The sequence below is a fragment of the Abramis brama genome, assembly GCF_963993115.1.
Source record: "Abramis brama genome assembly, chromosome: 15".
Lineage (NCBI taxonomy): Eukaryota > Metazoa > Chordata > Actinopteri > Cypriniformes > Leuciscidae > Abramis > Abramis brama.
This window is the reverse complement of record NC_139977.1, coordinates 1,177,576-1,194,924: the sequence shown is the minus strand read 5'-3', so window position 1 is coordinate 1,194,924 and position 17,349 is coordinate 1,177,576. Positions and strand designations below refer to the sequence as shown.

Genomic DNA, 17,349 nt, shown 5'->3' with positions numbered 1-17,349 from the left:
CCCATAGGTGGATCTCTCCACTCGATGTTTCAGAGAACCGGGGTTACGACAGTAATCTATTGTTACTTTTCTTAAATAAGACTAACTCGATGACGTACACAGCCTTCAAATGTGACCTCCAGGAGACGCAGCCTCCGAATTAAATGAGAAGCAGCAAAAGATTTCCGGTGACGTAATTGCATTTCAGTGTCAAATGAAGTTAAGCATCTTTTTTTACATAACTGTTTATGTATGCTCAATAGTTTGTACATTATGTGGTGTAAAATAATAATTTAATGATTTCAGCCACTGGTTTGCCAGTGGCCGATCGTTAGGATAGGCTCCGAGTTAATGAGCCAACAGCCATCGAGTTTATTTGTTTGTTTATTTGTATTATAAGTTATTACTGTTTTGCTTTGATGGTCTTTTAAAATAGTTTGCTTGATAACTTGTATAAATGAATCTGTGGTGGCATAATAAAGTTTCATTTGTGATCTCAATTGATAGCCTGCATAACTTCAACTATATATTAGTATTAAAGCACAATGAGAATGTTATGTTTATGTTTTTGACATGCATGAATTAATGCATGTAAACCTTCTTCATATTTTTCCGCGAAACACACATGCTCTATGATTAGAAACATGGTGAGATGGTGAAATGAGCAATCCTGCAGCACTTTCACAAGGTTTTAGTTCAATTCTACAAGCGTACCACAACAATTTAAATGTAAAAATTTAATTACAAGTGGTTAAATCAATCAACCACAAAGTTAAATGTTACTCATGGGGGTTTATTTACAAATGTGTATATGGAGAAGAAGACAGAATTGCCAAAAGGATGAGGATTGTTATTATTATAGGGATAATTAGGCACACTGCTGTGATTGTTCTGTCATTGCTTGCTTAGTTGGTAAATAATATCGAAGAATCTCTTTATTTAATCCTAAAGTGAAGTGTAATATATATTTTATCAGGGGACATTCCTATCCTAATCCTAATTTTATTCACAAACAAGATTTCATGGCATACTATGACATAAAATTAGCAAAAACATTTAAACACATATTAACACACTTCTTGGGATCCCAGACAAATGAAAGTTTGTTCTAAATTTGATTTAAATACACTGAATTGTAATAAACAAAGTGAAAAAACAAAGTGTCTGCTTTGTCTGGTGTACAGGGATATTTACTGACACAAGTCTTCTTTGGAAAAGAATCAAGGATATTCAAGCATAAATCCATCTTTATAAATTAAAAGGCTCTGGGATGTAAAGACTGTCCCTGTTCTGCTTTGTTTGGGTGACTATTTTTCTATCCAACACATATCTAACATGAGTTTCTATTACCGTCGTTTTCACATATTTCCACATGTCTCCACAAAAAGTTCAGCGTGGAATTATTGCTGATGGAAGGAAACGGCGACCGGGAGAATTTTTTCCAGAATGAAAGTGAAAGTATGTTCAGTGTCACACGCGCCATTTTACAGCAGGACGGAAGATTTGTATCGGAAAAAAGGCATCTAATGCTAATGTTGCAATGTTTAATAGTATTGTTTTTAGTTGTTTATGCAGGAACTTTTTGAGAAGCTGTGTCGAGTAACTTTGCATTTCGATAAAGTGTTCAAGTGTGGCGTAAGAAGTGACTTTCTAGTTAATGTAAGTAACCACATATGAACTTAATGATTATCTAAATTGTATTATTGTTTGTCTTTTTGTTGGACATATTTGTTAAGAATTACAAAAAATTACACTTTTTATATGTAGGCCTAATTTTCGTTATCTAGCCTACAGATAGGTGAACACTACCCAGCAAACACATTTACGTTGTGGCAATGTCTCAGGCACGTTGCATTTCTGCTATGGCAACGTCGCTGTCTACGTGCTCGCAACATTGTAACAAAGTAGAATTGTAAGACGCGACAGGGCTGTAGCAACGTTGTTGCGCGACATTCAGCAACTGAGTGACGACGTTCTGACAATATTTTTATATGCTGCTATATCCCCCATTTAGCATTTTGTTAGATAAGTATATACTTTTTATCGTTTATTGTTTATCTATATTATTATTTAATGGGGCTATCAACACCTGCAAGTGTACACTTTGAAGAGTAAAAATGACAGAAGGTTAATTTCGTTAATTCAACTTTATTAAAACTGCATAATATGGTAATCAAATTGCACTTCCAAAAGTAATACATTTGTGAAAAAAGAAAAAACGAAATAAACGAATATACAAATTTATTTTAAGTATAATAATAATATAATAATAATAATGTCTTTATTCAGGACTCAGAATGGAAGGTCCATTGTACAAATTTAAAAATAATAGTTACAACATAGCAATACAATATACAGTAAATAAATTAATAAATAAAAGGTCAGTAACTTTCACTTGTAATATACAAACAGGAGCGCCATATGTCTCCACAGTCTAGATGTATACCTGACAGAGCTAAAATCATTATGGGCTAAAGCTTGTATAATACTGTTTTCAGAGGCAGACATAAGTATAATATAAAACATAAAAAGCAAAGGCAGATCAGAACATTTAATGAACAAAACCGGGTCTGTATGGCAGACAGTAGCCGAAAGCCGGACGATAAAGGTCGGGGAAACATCCACAAATCCAGAGGAGCAAAGAAACGAATGAGATAGCGGAAAAATCAAATGACAAACTAAACAGTGCAAGCGAGGCTACATTAATCACATTATAAATTAAATTTGTAGGTTGTGTTTGATAGCTGAGGTAGGCTAAATTAAACGCAATACTCACGTATCCTTGCTCGATGATGAATGAGAACACAATGATGAGCCCAACAGGTGGTTGGGATTTAAAAGGCTGATTTTCGCGCTTTAGGGCAGTGACGAGTACATTATGTAGTCCAGTGGTTGTCGACACCGTTGGCACAACCTTAAGCAATGGCCCTGAACGATGGTTTAATGTCAACATTGTGACAACGCTGTAACAACCTTCACCACACAACGTATTTATAGCAACCGTTTGGCCATGTTGATAAAACGTTGTTAGAAGGTTGGCTACGTTGTGCCAACGTTCTGTGTTTGCTGTGTACTTCTAAATGCGTAACGTTCTAGAAACCATTGTTTGTACTGTTTAAAAAAAAACAAAAAACATTTTTTTTTATTTTCTGTGTAAGTTAAAGTCAAGTACAAAGAGTGCTGTTGTTACAACCTACATATAAAAAGTAAACAAATAGGAAAACCTTTTATTTTCAAACAGCAAACAAGTTGGAATAAATATTGAACACATATTTGTGCATGTTAGTCACTTCACAGATGTACTAAATGTTGGCATACAATGACCACAGTGTGTTTGTGGGTCCAGTCGAAGCACATTGTTACAATCATCCCCATCAGCTCATAATACTTATATAGCCTACTGTATATTTTAATACTTGTGTGAATGTTCTATATCAAACTGCACAAGATAACCTGTTGATTCCGATAGATAGATAGATAGATAGAGAGATAGAGAGAGAGAAAGAGAGAGAGAAAGAGAGAGAGAGAGAGATAGATAGATAGATATACATATACATACACACATACGTATACATACATATATATATGTATACACATACATACATACACACGCATACACATATACACATACACTAACACATTCTCAATAAATAGATAAAACAGCTAAAACAATGAACACAGCAGTTATTGCACAGAGTCATATTGCACTGAGGGGGTAGGAGGGGGGTGAGAGATGTGTGTATGTATGTTTGTATGCATGGATGTGTGTATGATTTTTGTAATATGTTCACAGCTCTGGGGAAGAAGCTGTTCCGGAGTCTATTTGTGCGTGTGCTGGGGGTTCTCAGTCTGCCTGAGGGGAGTGTGGTGAACAGGGAGTGTGGTGAACAGGGAGTGTCTGGGGTGTGAGGTGTCCTGCCTGATGTTTGTGGCCCGTGCGAGAAGACGGCTTGAGTATATTTCACTCAGGTTCAGTAGGGGGAGCCAATTATTCTCTCAGCCGTCTTGACAACCCGCTGCAGGTCCTTTCTTTCTGCTGAGTGCCACACAGTGCAGCAGTATGTCAGGGTGCTCTCAATGGTGCAGCGATAAAAGCGCGTCAGAAGTTCCTGAGGGAGCCCATTGCGCTTCAGGGTCCTCAGGAAGAACATCTTCTTCTGGGCTTTTTTAATGGTATGGGAGGTATTCTGGCTCCAGGTTAGATCCTCTGCAATGTGCACTCCCAGGAACTTAAAGGTTGCTACCCTCCCCACCTCCTTCCCGTTGATATACAGTCCGCTGTGGTTTATTTTGTTCCTTCTGTAGTCAATTATTGTTTCTTTTGTCTTCTTAATGTTGAGGTCGTTGTCCGTGCACCAAGCTGACAGGTTCTGGACCTCTTTCCTGTAGGCTATTTCGTTGTTGTCTGATATGAGTCCCACTATGGTTGTGTCATCGGCAAATTTGATGCGAATGTTGGAGTTGTGTGAGGAAGTGCAGTCGTGGGTGAAGAGTGAATAGAGGGCTGGAATAAGGACGCAGTCCTGGGGGACACCGGTGTTGAGAATAACGCTAGAGGAGGTGTGATGGCTGATCCTGACACGCTGGGGTGTATTGGTGAGGAAGTCTTTAATCCACTGGCAGAGAAGGTCTCCCAGACCCAGTGTTTGTAGTTTGTTAATCAATTTGTCTGGGTTGATGGAGTTGAATGCAGAGCTGTAGTCAATAAATATGGTAAATGGTAAATGGACTGCATTATTATATAGCGCTTTCACAGACCTATGGCCACCAAAGCGCTGTACATATAGCCTCACATTCACCCATTCACTCACACATTCATACACCGACGGTGGTGTCAGCCATGCAAGGCGCCATCCAGCTCGTCGGGAGCAGCTGGGGTTAGGTGTCTTGCTCATGGACACCTCGACACTTGGTCAGGTGGAACCAGGGATTGAACCACCAACCTTCCGGTTCCTAGCATCCAAATAACATCCTAACATAGCTGTTGGGGGTGTTCAAGTGTGTGAGGGCTGTGTGCAGTGCTACGGAGATGGCGTCATCAGTGGATCTGTTGGTCCTGTATGCAAATTGATGTTGATCGAGATCAGGACGGATGCGGGCCTTGATATGGGGCATAACCAAGTTCTCAAAGCATTTCATGATCTCTGGCGTGAGAGCCACTGGCCGGTAATCGTTCAGGCTTGTGATAGCTGAGGTTTTGGGTACAGGGATTATAGTGGCGGTTTTCAGACAGGTGGGGACTATGGCTTGCTGTAATGACAGGTTAAAAATGCGTGTGAATACTGGAGCGAGCTGGTCAGCGCATTGCTTCTGCACTCGTCCTGCAACTCCATCAGGCCCCGTTGCTTTATTGCAGTTGATGTTTTGTAGTGCTCTCTTTACCTGGTAGGTCAGAAGAGTGAGGGGCTGGTCGCTCCCTGAGGAGGTGGTGCGTGTATGTGAATCCGGTCCCCTGTTGTAGCTGGAGCTGGAGTCTTCGAAGCGGGCGAAGAAGGTGTTTAGCTGGTCTGGGAGAGAGGAGTCAGTTGAGGTTGGGTTACAGTTGCTTTGTTTGTAGCCAGTAATGTTCTTTACACCCTGCCACATTGCACGGGGGTTGTTGTCATTGAAGTTGTCCTCAATGCATTGTTGGTATTTCCGTTTTGCACATGTGATGCCTCTAAGTAGGTTGGCCCTCGCCCTTCTGTACTCCTCCCTGTCCCCTGATCTCAGCGCTGTGTCCCGAGCTCTGAGCAGCTCCCTCACCCTGTTGTTGAACCAGGGCTTTTGGTTGGGGAGCACTTTAATTTGCTTTTTTGTTGTTACAATGTCCGTGCAGAAGTTGATGTAGGAGAGGACTGTGGATGTATGGTGCTCAATGTCTGTATGTTCAAAGAGCTCCCACCTGGTGTCATCAAAGCAGGCTTCAAAGCAGGCTTCTGCAGTCCAGATCTGCACTGTCTTTACCTGAGGTTTGATCCTGCTGATGATGGGCTTGTAAGCTGGTGTCAGGAGCAGGGATAGATGGTCAGACTGTCCAAGATGAGGTGAAGATTGGGTTTTATAAGCTCCGGGAACATTTGTATACACCTGGTCCAGTGTCTTGTTATTCCTTGTTTTAATGTGCACATTCTTTGTAAAATTTGGGCAGAACTGTCTTCAGGTTAGTGTGGTTAAAATCCCCTGCCACTATAAATATGCTCTCCGGGTGTCTGTTTTGCTGGATGCATATGGCATCATATAGCTTACCTATGGCTGTTTTAGCATTGGCTCTGGGGTGCACATAGACAGCAGGGATAAAAACAGATGAAAATTCCCTAGGCAGATAAAAAGGCCTGCATTTCAGCATCAGGAACTCCAAATCCAGGCAGCAATGTCTCTCAATGACAATAGTGTCTGTGCACCAACTGTTGTGGATGTATGCACACACGCCTCCTCCTCTCGACTTACCAGAGTCGGCTGTGCGATCTGCACGGTAGAGGGAGCGGCCTGCTAGCTCCATGGCTAGGTCAGGGATGTTATCATGCAGCCAGGTCTTAGTTATCACCATGATGCAGCAATCCAAGCGGTTATTGGTAATCCGCAACCTTACGTCATCCAGTTTGTTAACAAGGGAGCGGGCATTTGCGAGGAAGATGCCGTGCCGGCAGGTTTGTGCGGTCATCGTCGTAGCCTAGCATGAATGCCGGCTCGCTTACCCCGCTTCTGCTTCCTCTCACATCTCCGCCTGCATCGCCTCTCCGTGGGTCTGTTGATCTTTCCTGTTATCCCATTGTCCATCATAATTTCCCGTGGAAAAGATCCAGAATCACTGGGTGCACGTCCGAAACAACAGTCTTTCAGACGCAAGATTTCTGTTTGCGTGTAGGTTATAGATTTACTAAAGCCACTATCGCAGAGGGAGCTCCGGATCGCTGCGGCTGTGCACGCTGCCATCTTTAACAGTTGTGCTACTAACAATTGATGATACCAGGTTGTCATTTGATTCCAAATCAAATTATAAAACTTAAAGTGTAGATTTTTTTTATTGAAAATACTTTATATTTTTATTCAAGGTTGTATTTTTTATACTAAAACAACTATCATTATTTTATGTAATCTATTTTCACAGTGTTGCAAAAACATTATCACATTAACACATTTTAACAGCATTACTGCTGTTGTTACGGTAGTTTAAAGGAGTACTCTAAGTAATAAGTGTTTACAAATGACATAATGGGGAAAAGGGAGAGAAATATGGTGAATGTGAAACTTCTGTGTTTGTGTCAACTTCTCAAAGACACACAGGACATCTGTGTCATAAATCTGCTCCTCTGTCCTCATATATTACATATGAAGGTGAAAGACTTTGTCAGTGTGTCTGAATCAGTGTTTCTGACTCTTCAGGTTTACCTGTGATGCTCCATGAAGACTGAATGAATCATGGAGGACAGAGAAACATTCAGAGATGGAGATGTTTCTCCAGCATTCAGGTACATCACAATCTTCATATGACCTTAATGTAATGGATAATACAGTGTATGTCACATAACAGGGTGTTCTGCATGTTTGCCATGATTGGGAAATTGTTCTGAGAGCTAGTCTGGTGCCATGAATGGAATAGAGAGATGGCTGGATTTATCCTTTATCCTTGCAATGTCTTCACTCTTCAACTTTTGTGAATCTTCTCTTGGATAGACTTGGATAGATTCTCTATATGAGGTTTATCAACATGTAAAATAAGCTAAATGAAAATTAATTTCTGTCTCCTATTCTGATAAAGTCAATTTCATTTGGAGAAATCAAACTCACTGGAGTCCAGCTGTGTGTCCATGAAGAGTGACTGGTCTATGAACAAACCACCAGTATTTAAGGGAAAACACACATCAACTGATCTGAGGTACAATATTTCTGTCTAGATATATAGATAGATAGATGATGCTATCATTATACAAGTTGTAGTATTATCAGGGCCGGCGCGTCCATATAGGCGAACTAGGCAATTGTCTAGGGCACTTTTGTAAGGGCAGCAAAATGTGTGCCAACCGGGAATGAACAATTCACAATTGTTCTTCTTGTCACTATTTCTTTTAAAGTCAATTACACAGTCAGAGATCAAACTCACCGGAGTCCAGCTGTGTGTCCATGAAGAGTGACTGGTCTATGGACAAACCACCAGTATTTAAGGGAAAACACACACCAACTGATCTGAGGTACAACCTTTTGGATGGATAGATAACTATCATTGTGCGTCATAATAAAGGGATAGTTCACCCTGAAGCCTTCCTAGGTGTATATGACTTTCTTCTTTCAGACGAATATAATTGGAGTTAAATAAAAAATATCATTGCTCTTCCAAGCTTTATAAGTTAATGGAGGATGAAATTTTGAAGCCCAAAAAAGTCCATCCATCATAAAAGTAAATCCATATGGATAAATAAAGGCCTTCTAAATCAAAGCGATGCATTTGTATGAGAAAAATATCCATATTTAAAACTTTATCAACTACAATATGTAGCTTCCGACAGCCGGCCGTATGCATTTTGGCTTCAAAATTTCATCCTCCATTCACTGCCATTATAAAGCTGTCACGTTTTGGGTTTGTTCATGTCATGTTTCCATGTCTGTCATGTGATTCCCTGTTTGTCATGTGATCCAGCCATGTGTCTTGTCATTGGTTAATTGTCTGATCATTGTTCACAGGTGTCCCTTGTCTTGTCATTAGTCTTTGTATTTAAGCCCTCATGTTTGCCATTTGTCTTTGTCAAGTATTGTTTCCTGTAATCTGCTGTTGTGTAAGTTCATGTTCATGCTTTGGTTTTTGTTTTCATCCCACGCCATGATTTTGTTTCATGTTTGGTTTTGTTTATAATAAACTGCACTTGGGTTCTCATTTACAACTTGCCTCCAGTGGACCACTTTACAGAATACTTGACCTCCAACAATGAACCCAGCGGTTGCCCTCCTAAACCCACACCAGGGTATCTTCCCCAGGAAACGTAAGTGGAAGAATTTTGTGGACTGTGTTGCCAGGTAAAATTTAACGATGTGGCTCTTAAGGACATTTTTCATTTTGGGCTGAACGATCCGGTGCGGTCCCAGTTGCCAGGGGGAAAAATTCATTTGAATTCATTGGCCTGAGCCACTTCACGTCATGCCTGCCAAGCCTGAGTCTCTTCACGACATGCCTTTCAAGCCTGAGTCTCTTCACGTCATGCCTGCCAAGCCTGAGCCACTTCACGTCATGCCTGCCAAGCCTGAGCCCCTTCACGTCATGCCTGCCAAGCCTGAGCCCCTTCACATCATGCCTGCCAAGCCTGAGCCACTTTACGTCATGCCTGCCAAGCCTGAGCCACTTTACGTCATGCCTGCCAAGCCTGAGCCACTTCACGTCATGCCTGCCAAGCCTGAGCCACTTCACGTCATGCCTGCCAAGCCTGAGCCTCTTCACGTCATGCCTGCCAAGCCTGAGCCTCTTCACGTCATGCCTGCCAAGCCTGAGTCTCTTCACGTCATGCCTGCCAAGCCTGAGCCACTTCACGTCATGCCTGCCAAGCCTGCCAAGCCTGAGCCACTTCACGTCATGCCTGCCAAGCCTGAGTCTCTTTACGTCATGCCTGCCAAGCCTGAGTCTCTTCACGTCATGCCTGCCAAGCCTGAGCCTCTTCACGTCATGCCTGCCAAGCCTGAGTCTCTTCACGTCATGCCTGCCAAGCCTGCCAAGCCTGAGCCACTTCACGTCATGCCTGCCAAGCCTGCGACTCTTCACGTCATGCCTGCCAAGCCTGAGTCTCTTCATGTCATGCCTGCCAAGCCTGAGCCTCTTCACGTCATGCCTGCCAAGCCTGAGTCTCTTCACGTCATGCCTGCCAAGCCTGAGCCACTTCACGTCATGCCTGCCAAGCCTGAGCCTCTTCACGTCATGCCTGCCAAGCCTGAGCCACTTCACTTCACATCATGCCTGCCAAGCCTGAGCCACTTCACTTCACATCATGCCTGCCAAGCCTGAGCCACTTCACGTCATGCCTGCCAAGCCTGAGCCTCTTCACGTCATGCCTGCCAAGCCTGAGCCTCTTCACGTCATGCCTGCCAAGCCTGAGCCACTTCACGTCATGCCTGCCAAGCCTGAGCCACTTCACGTCATGCCTGCCAAGCCTGAGTCTCTTCACGTCATGCCTGCCAAGCCTGAGTCTCTTCACGTCATGCCTGCCAAGCCTGAGTCTCTTCACGTCATGCCTGCCAAGCCTGAGTCTCTTCACGTCATGCCTGCCAAGCCTGAGCCTCTTCATGTCATGCCTGCCAAGCCTGAGCCTCTTCACGTCAAGCCTGCCAAGCCTGAGCCACTTCACGTCAAGCCTGCCAAGCCTGAGCCTCTTCACGTCATGCCTGCCAAGCCTCAGCCTCTTCACGTCATGCCTGCCAAGCCTGAGCCACTTCACTTCACGTCATGCCTGCCGGGCCTGAGCCACTTCACGTCATGCCTGCCAAGCCTGAGCCACTTCACGTCATGCCTGCCAAGCCTGAGCCACTTCACGTCATGCCTGCCAAGCCTGAGCCACTTCACGTCATGTCTGCCAAGTCTGAGTCTCTTCACGTCATGTCTGCCAAGTCTGAGTCTGTTCATGCCACGTCTGCCGCCAAGCCAGTGTCTCCAGACAAGATGGTCGCCGCCGAGCCAGTGTCTCCAGACAAGATGGTCGCCGCCGAGCCAGTGTCTCCAGACAAGATGGCTGCCACCACGTCACCTGAGCCCTCAGCAAAAATGGCCGCTGCCACGCCTGAACCTGAGCCTTCAGCAAAAATTGCCGCCGCCACGCCTGAACCTGAGCCCTCAGCAGAGATGGCCACCGCCACACACTGTACACACTGATGGCTTAGGCTGAAACGCGTCTGTGAGGACATAGTAATAATAAATTTATGAAAATATAACCTGAGAGTGCGGTTTTTCATCTTTATTTTTGATAAACGTCTTTATTACTCGCACCCATAAATATTTTTGGAGTTGAGCGCGCCTGCTCTTAATACACTGCCATGCCTGAACCTGAGCCCTCAGCAGAGATGGCTGCCATGTTTTTATTTCATGTTAGGTTTTGTTTATAATAAACTGCACTTGGGTTCTCATTCACAACTTGCCTCCAGTGGATCACTATACAGAAGCTTGGAAGAGCAATGATATTTTTAAATATATGGTAAATGGACTGCATTTATATAGTGCTTTCACAGATCTATGGCCACCAAAGCGCTTTACATATAGCCTCACATTCACCCATTCACTCACTCATTCATACACCGACATGAACCACTGAGCCACTGCCGCCCCGGTTAGTTCATATAACTCGGATTATATTCATCTGAAAGAAGAAAGTCATATACACCTCAAGGGTGAGTAAATCATGGGGTAATTTTCATTTTTGGGTGAACTATCCCTTTAACTACATGAATTCTTCTTGTCACTATTTCATTTAAAGTCAATTACACAGTCAGAGATCAATCTCACGGGAGATTTTCATATTCTCCATATTTTAATCTCTATTCTATTGTCTCCCATCTTAAAGTGAATTACATGTGAAGAGATCAAGCTCACCGGAGTCCAGCTGTGTGTCCATGAAGAGTGACCGGTCTATGGACACAGTTACATTTAAGGAAAAACACACATCAACTGATCTGAGGTACAATATTTTAGTTTGGAGAGATAATAATCATGAAAAATCTGTTTAACCATGTCCTTTATTTTGAAAAATAAAACTGCAACATTCCAAACAAAAAGATTTATTTTTATCAAAACGTTGCTGTTTTCTGTGTGCAAATATTTTGTATTGATCCTACAGCAGTTGTAGGGAATTCGGATGTGTCTTTTCTTCCTCTTTTTTTAGACAGACAGTTAGAAATGCCATTTCATCCCTTAAACCCTGAGTATTTGTTTACATCCATGCTTTGGACCACTTATACCAATTCACTGTAGTCACACTAACCAAATGAATAAATTACTTTTAAAATACAGTGTTTATTTATTTTCACATCTATAATTCATGTTGTAATCTATTATTTTAATCTTTCAGTCATGACTCTCAACTGGTCCAAACCAGATTCAAATCAAATCTGTTGAAGAAGTTTGAGTGTCTGTATGAAGTAACAGCAAAGCAGGGAAACCCAACACTCCTGAATGAGATCTACACAGAGCTCTACATCACAGAGAGTAGAAGTGGAGAGATCAATAATGAGCATGAGGTGAGACAGATTGAGACACAAACCAGGAGAGCAGGAACAGAGGACACACTGATCAAATGCAATGACATCTTTAGACCTTTACCTGGACAAAACAAACCCATCAGAACTGTGCTGACAAAGGGAGTCGCTGGCATTGGAAAAACAGTCTCTGTGCAGAAGTTCATTGTGGACTGGGCTGAAGGGACAGAGAATCAGGACGTCCAGCTCATATTTCCACTTCCTTTCAGAGAGCTCAACTTGATGAAGGACAAAACACTCAGTCTTTCAGATCTTCTTCATGTATTTTTCCCTGAAACAAAAGAAATGGAAATATCCAGTGAAGAATATAAAGTGTTGTTCATCTTTGATGGTCTGGATGAGTGTCGTCTGTCTCTGAACTTTAAGAGCAAAGTGAAACTGTGTAATATATCTGAATCAGCCTCAGTGGACGAGCTGCTGATGAACCTCATTGAGGGGAATCTGCTTCCCTCTGCTCTCATCTGGATCACCTCCAGACCAGCAGCAGCGGATCTCGTTCCCTCTGAGTGTGTCCATCGAGTGACAGAGGTACGAGGCTTCAGTGACACACAGAAGGAGGAATACTTCAGGAAGAGAATCAGTGATCAGAGTCTGGCCAATACAATCATCACACACCTGAAGTCCTCAAGGAGCCTCCACATCATGTGCCACATCCCAGTGTTCTGCTGGATCTCAGCCGCTGTTCTAGAGAAGATGTTGAGTGATGCAGAGAGAGGAGAGATTCCCAAGACTCTCACTCAAATGTACACACACTTCCTGATCATTCAGACCAACATCAGACATGAGAAGGACTATGAGAAGAGAGTGAAAGATGAAGACATGATTCTCAAACTGGGGAAACTGGCTTTCCAGCAGCTTGTGAAAGGCAACCTGATCTTCTATGAGGAAGACCTGAGCGAGTGTGGCATTGATGTGACAGAAGCATCAGTGTACTCAGGATTGTGCACTCAGATCTTCAGAGAGGAGTTGGGCTTGTATCAGGGAAAAGTCTTCTGCTTTGTTCATCTGAGCATCCAGGAACATCTAGCAGCTCTATATGCTCACATTTACTTTACAAACAAGAACAGGAATGTGTTTGAGCAAATCACAAATCAAAGTTTCTTGTCTAAAATTTTTAACTGGTTGAAATATCCTTCATTATCTGAGCTGCATCAGAGAGCTGTGGATGGGGCTTTACAGAGTAAGAATGGCCATCTGGACCTTTTCCTGCGTTTCCTTCTGGGCCTCTCATTGGAGTCCAATCAGACTCTCTTACGAGACCTACTGACACAGACTGAAAGCTGCTCCTACAACAAAGAGGAAACAGTTCAGTACATCAAACAGAAGATCAGCGAGAATCGCTCTCCAGAGAGATCCATCAATCTGTTCCACTGTCTGAATGAACTGGGTGATGATTCACTGATGCAGGAGATCCAACGTTATCTGAGATCTGGAGAAATAAGAAAAACCAAACTCTCCTCTTCACAGTGGTCAGCTCTGGTTTATGTGTTGCTGACATCAGAGCAGAAGATGGATGATTTTGATTTAAAACCATTTATTGGAGCACAAAATACAGCGGATGAAGTTCTTCAGAAGCTGCTACCTGTGGTTAAAGAATCCAGATCAGTTCTGTAAGTCACTCTGATAACAATCACTACACTAATAAAACATGATCACATTTATGATTTTAGCAGGTGCTTTCTAACCAAAGCAACACAAGTGGTTCATTTTCTGGTACATGCGAGACACGAGTGTGAGAGCGAGAGAGCGAGAGAGCGAGAGAGCGAGAGAGAGAGAGAGCGAGAGAGAGAGCAAGAGCTGATGATTGTAGAGGTCAGTGTGTGAGACGTGATGAAGGACTGAATGTGACGTGGATCGAAACTGACAGCAAACAGCAACAGTGTCTTTAACAGTGTCTTTTTCTATATATTGATGCTGTTTGTCCTCTAATGATGTTTATGTGGATGTTTTACTGCCTCTATAAATCATTATTCTATGTTTGCAGCTGGTATCATTTCCCCATGCGTATTTAATCTCTACAGGTTGAGGGATTGTGGTGTTACAGATGAAGGTTGTGCTGCTCTGGCTTCAGCACTGAGATCAAACCCCTCACACCTGAGAGAACTGAGTCTGACTGGAAATAAAGTAGGAGACAGAGGAGTGAAGCTGCTCTCTGATCTACTGAAGGATCCCCACTGTAAACTGGAGATACTGTGGTAAGATTGTATAAATGTGTCAACATTAGGGGTGTAACGGTACTCAAACATGGTGGTCCGGTACATACCTCGGTCTTGAATTCACAGGCAATGAATTCATTAACAAATGTGTATGTGTTTAAATAAATTCTATTATAATTAAAAATTTCTTAAGGATACAAAAAACTATCTTAGCTAATGCTGTAAACTATATAAAGGAGCCCTTATTTACACATTACTATAATATTAAATTTTAATTTTAAAACCAGAGCGCAAATTATTAAATTCAGTTGCTTTTTTTTAGATATAATAATCAACGCTAAAAAACATATAAATTGCACATAAGGCAGGTTTTGCATTAATTTCTAGTCAACATCTTTCATATTCCTGCTCAATTATCACATTTTATATGATATTGAAATAAACCCCTTGAAGCAGCATGTAGAAGCATGTCTAAACCTTAGACTGGACCTGTCAATCATGTCATGAATTAAGTCTCTGTTTCTGATTGTGAAGTTCCTGATTATCTGAGCTGTAGATCCTGAACTGAGAGACTGAAGAGTGTCATTGTTCTCTACAGGTTGTGGGATTGTGGTGTTACAGATGAAGGTTGTGCTGATCTGGCTTCAGCTCTGAGATCAAACCCCTCACACCTGAGAAAACTGTATCTGTCATGGAATAAACTAGGAGACAGAGGAGTGAAGCTGCTCTCTGATGGACTGAAGGATCCTCATTGTAAACTGGAAACGCTGCAGTAAGACTGTATAAATGTGTCAACATTAGGGGTGTAATGGTACACGAACATGACGGTCCGGTACAGCAGGGGTAGAAAACTAAACACAAAATTTCTTCCTTTTTTTTTTTTTTACAAATGTGTAAACGTGTTTAAATCAATTCATAATTATTTATTTTAAGTATAAGAAAATCTATCTTAGCTAATGCTGTAAACTATATAAGGAGCTAGGGGTGGGAATCACAGGATACCTCATGATACGATATGAGACACGATACATGGCTCACGATAACGATAATAATCCGCGCCTCGTTTGTCTTTTGAGCGGTCATTTCTGTGCTCTCCGTGACTGACACGAAGAAAACACATCTGAGATAAAAAAATAATAATATTAGGACCTACCTCTTAATGTATTATATTTCCAAGTGTTTTATTTTAATGTGATATCTAAAATGCTTTTAAATATAAATATAACAAAGTTCAAGGAAGGGAAGAAGGGGAAACCAGTGAACGGTAAACGGAAGTTTTAAAATATATAAAAAGAAAGTAAACGGCAGGTGCTTCATAGTCGACTGCCGCCCATACATAGACAAAACACAACGTAAATGTCCAGGCCTGGTCTTCTCTCGTCTTCCACTGTCGTCACTCCTCCTCTTATCCTTCAGAGCTCCTGGGACTCCAGACTTGGTGCAGTGCTCAGTTACGTTCATTAACACTCGCGCCACCGGCCTCACTCACACAAGTTTCCACAGCTCACGCTCTGCTCTTCATTGTAATATTAAAACTACAGTAATTTGAGCAATACAATCTTGTGTATTTTTTCAAGTGTAATCGACAATAGGTTTCAGTGTCGACTAGTACCAACTGTACCATTTAGTCGACTAGTCTTGCACATCCCTATTATCCCTTTAATCTTAGGCTAGTTAACTTATTTTCCCGTTTCCCTCATTCATGTGTTGAGCACCATTTTGAGGGGCCATGAAGTAGCGATGAAGTAGCGCCTTATTTTATTAATTTAAATATCGATATCTGGCGGCAGCCTATCGATCATATCGCACGGAGAAGAACAATGATATATCGTCTGATCGATATTTTGTCCCACCCCTATAAGGAGTCCTTCATTACACATTACTATAATATTACATTTTAAAATTAACAACAGAGCCCAGATTATGAAATTCAGTTGCTATTTATTTTTTAGATATAATAATCAACGCTAAAAAACAAACAAAAAAAAAACAGGTTTTGTATTAACTTTAATATAATTTTTAACTTTAGTGGTAACACTTTATTTTACGGTGCCCTTGATAGAGAGTAATTACTTAATTAATTACTTAGTAATAGACGTTGTAATAACATGTAACAAAATGTACTTAACATGTAACTAAGTTATGGAACAGCCTGTACTTACAGATTGTAATTACGCACATGTAATAGGCAGCTACTGTTACACATGTGTAACAAGCCGAGTTGGATAAGGTTTATAGATACACATGAAGTACACTTAAGTACATTCTTGATACACTTTATTTTACGTAGCTTATACCTGTGTAATATTATGTAATTACAATGTAATTAGGAAACTACTGCATGCATTTAAGCTGTGAACTAGTGAGTTAAATCAAACTAAGGCAGAGATGGATAAGGTATGTATACACAAAGTACACTTAAGTACATTCTTGATACACTTTATTTTGCGTAGCTTATACCCGTGTAATATTATGTAATTGCAATGTAATTAGGAAACTACTGCATGCATTTAAGCTGTGAACTAGTGAGTTAAATCAAAGTAAGGCAGAGATGGATAAGATATGTATACACAAAGTACACTTAAGTATATTCTTGATACACTTTATTTTACGTAGCTTATACCTGTGTAATATTATGTAATTAGGAAACTACTGCATGCATTTAAGCTATGAACTAGTGAGTTTAAATCAAACTAAGGCAGAGATGGATAAGGTATGTATACACAAAGTACACTTAAGTACATTCTTGATACACTTTATTTTACGTAGCTCATCCCTGTGTAATATTATGTAATTACAATGTAATTAGGAAACTACTGCATGCATTTAAGCTGTGAACTAGTGAGTTAAATCAAAGTAAGGCAGAGATGGATAAGATATGTATACACAAAGTACACTTCAGTACATTCTTGATACACTTTATTTTACGTAGCTTATACCCGTGTAATTTTCTGTAATTTTAATGTAATTAGGAAGCTAATGCATGTATTTAAGCTATGAACTAGTGGGT

The 17,349-nt window shown here is 41.3% G+C and overlaps 1 protein-coding gene across 4 annotated transcripts in view; it reads left to right on the top strand.

Moving 5' to 3' along the window:
* Nucleotides 1-1,430: 1,430 nt before the first annotated feature.
* The window catches only part of LOC311097865 (protein NLRC3-like), a 30,531-nt gene continuing 14,612 nt past the window's right edge, over nucleotides 1,431-17,349 (top strand). For all 4 annotated transcript variants that reach the window (XM_084137820.1, XM_084137817.1, XM_084137819.1 and 1 more), the window contains exons 1-8: nucleotides 1,431-1,638; nucleotides 7,345-7,430; nucleotides 7,721-7,837; nucleotides 8,034-8,150; nucleotides 11,493-11,606; nucleotides 11,997-13,793; nucleotides 14,205-14,378; nucleotides 14,938-15,111. In XM_084137820.1, the coding sequence (XP_083993946.1) occupies nucleotides 7,381-7,430; nucleotides 7,721-7,837; nucleotides 8,034-8,150; nucleotides 11,493-11,606; nucleotides 11,997-13,793; nucleotides 14,205-14,378; nucleotides 14,938-15,111 (2,543 nt within the window). In that variant the 5' untranslated portion in view covers nucleotides 1,431-1,638; nucleotides 7,345-7,380. The remainder of the gene's footprint in view (nucleotides 1,639-7,344; nucleotides 7,431-7,720; nucleotides 7,838-8,033; nucleotides 8,151-11,492; nucleotides 11,607-11,996; nucleotides 13,794-14,204; nucleotides 14,379-14,937; nucleotides 15,112-17,349) is intronic.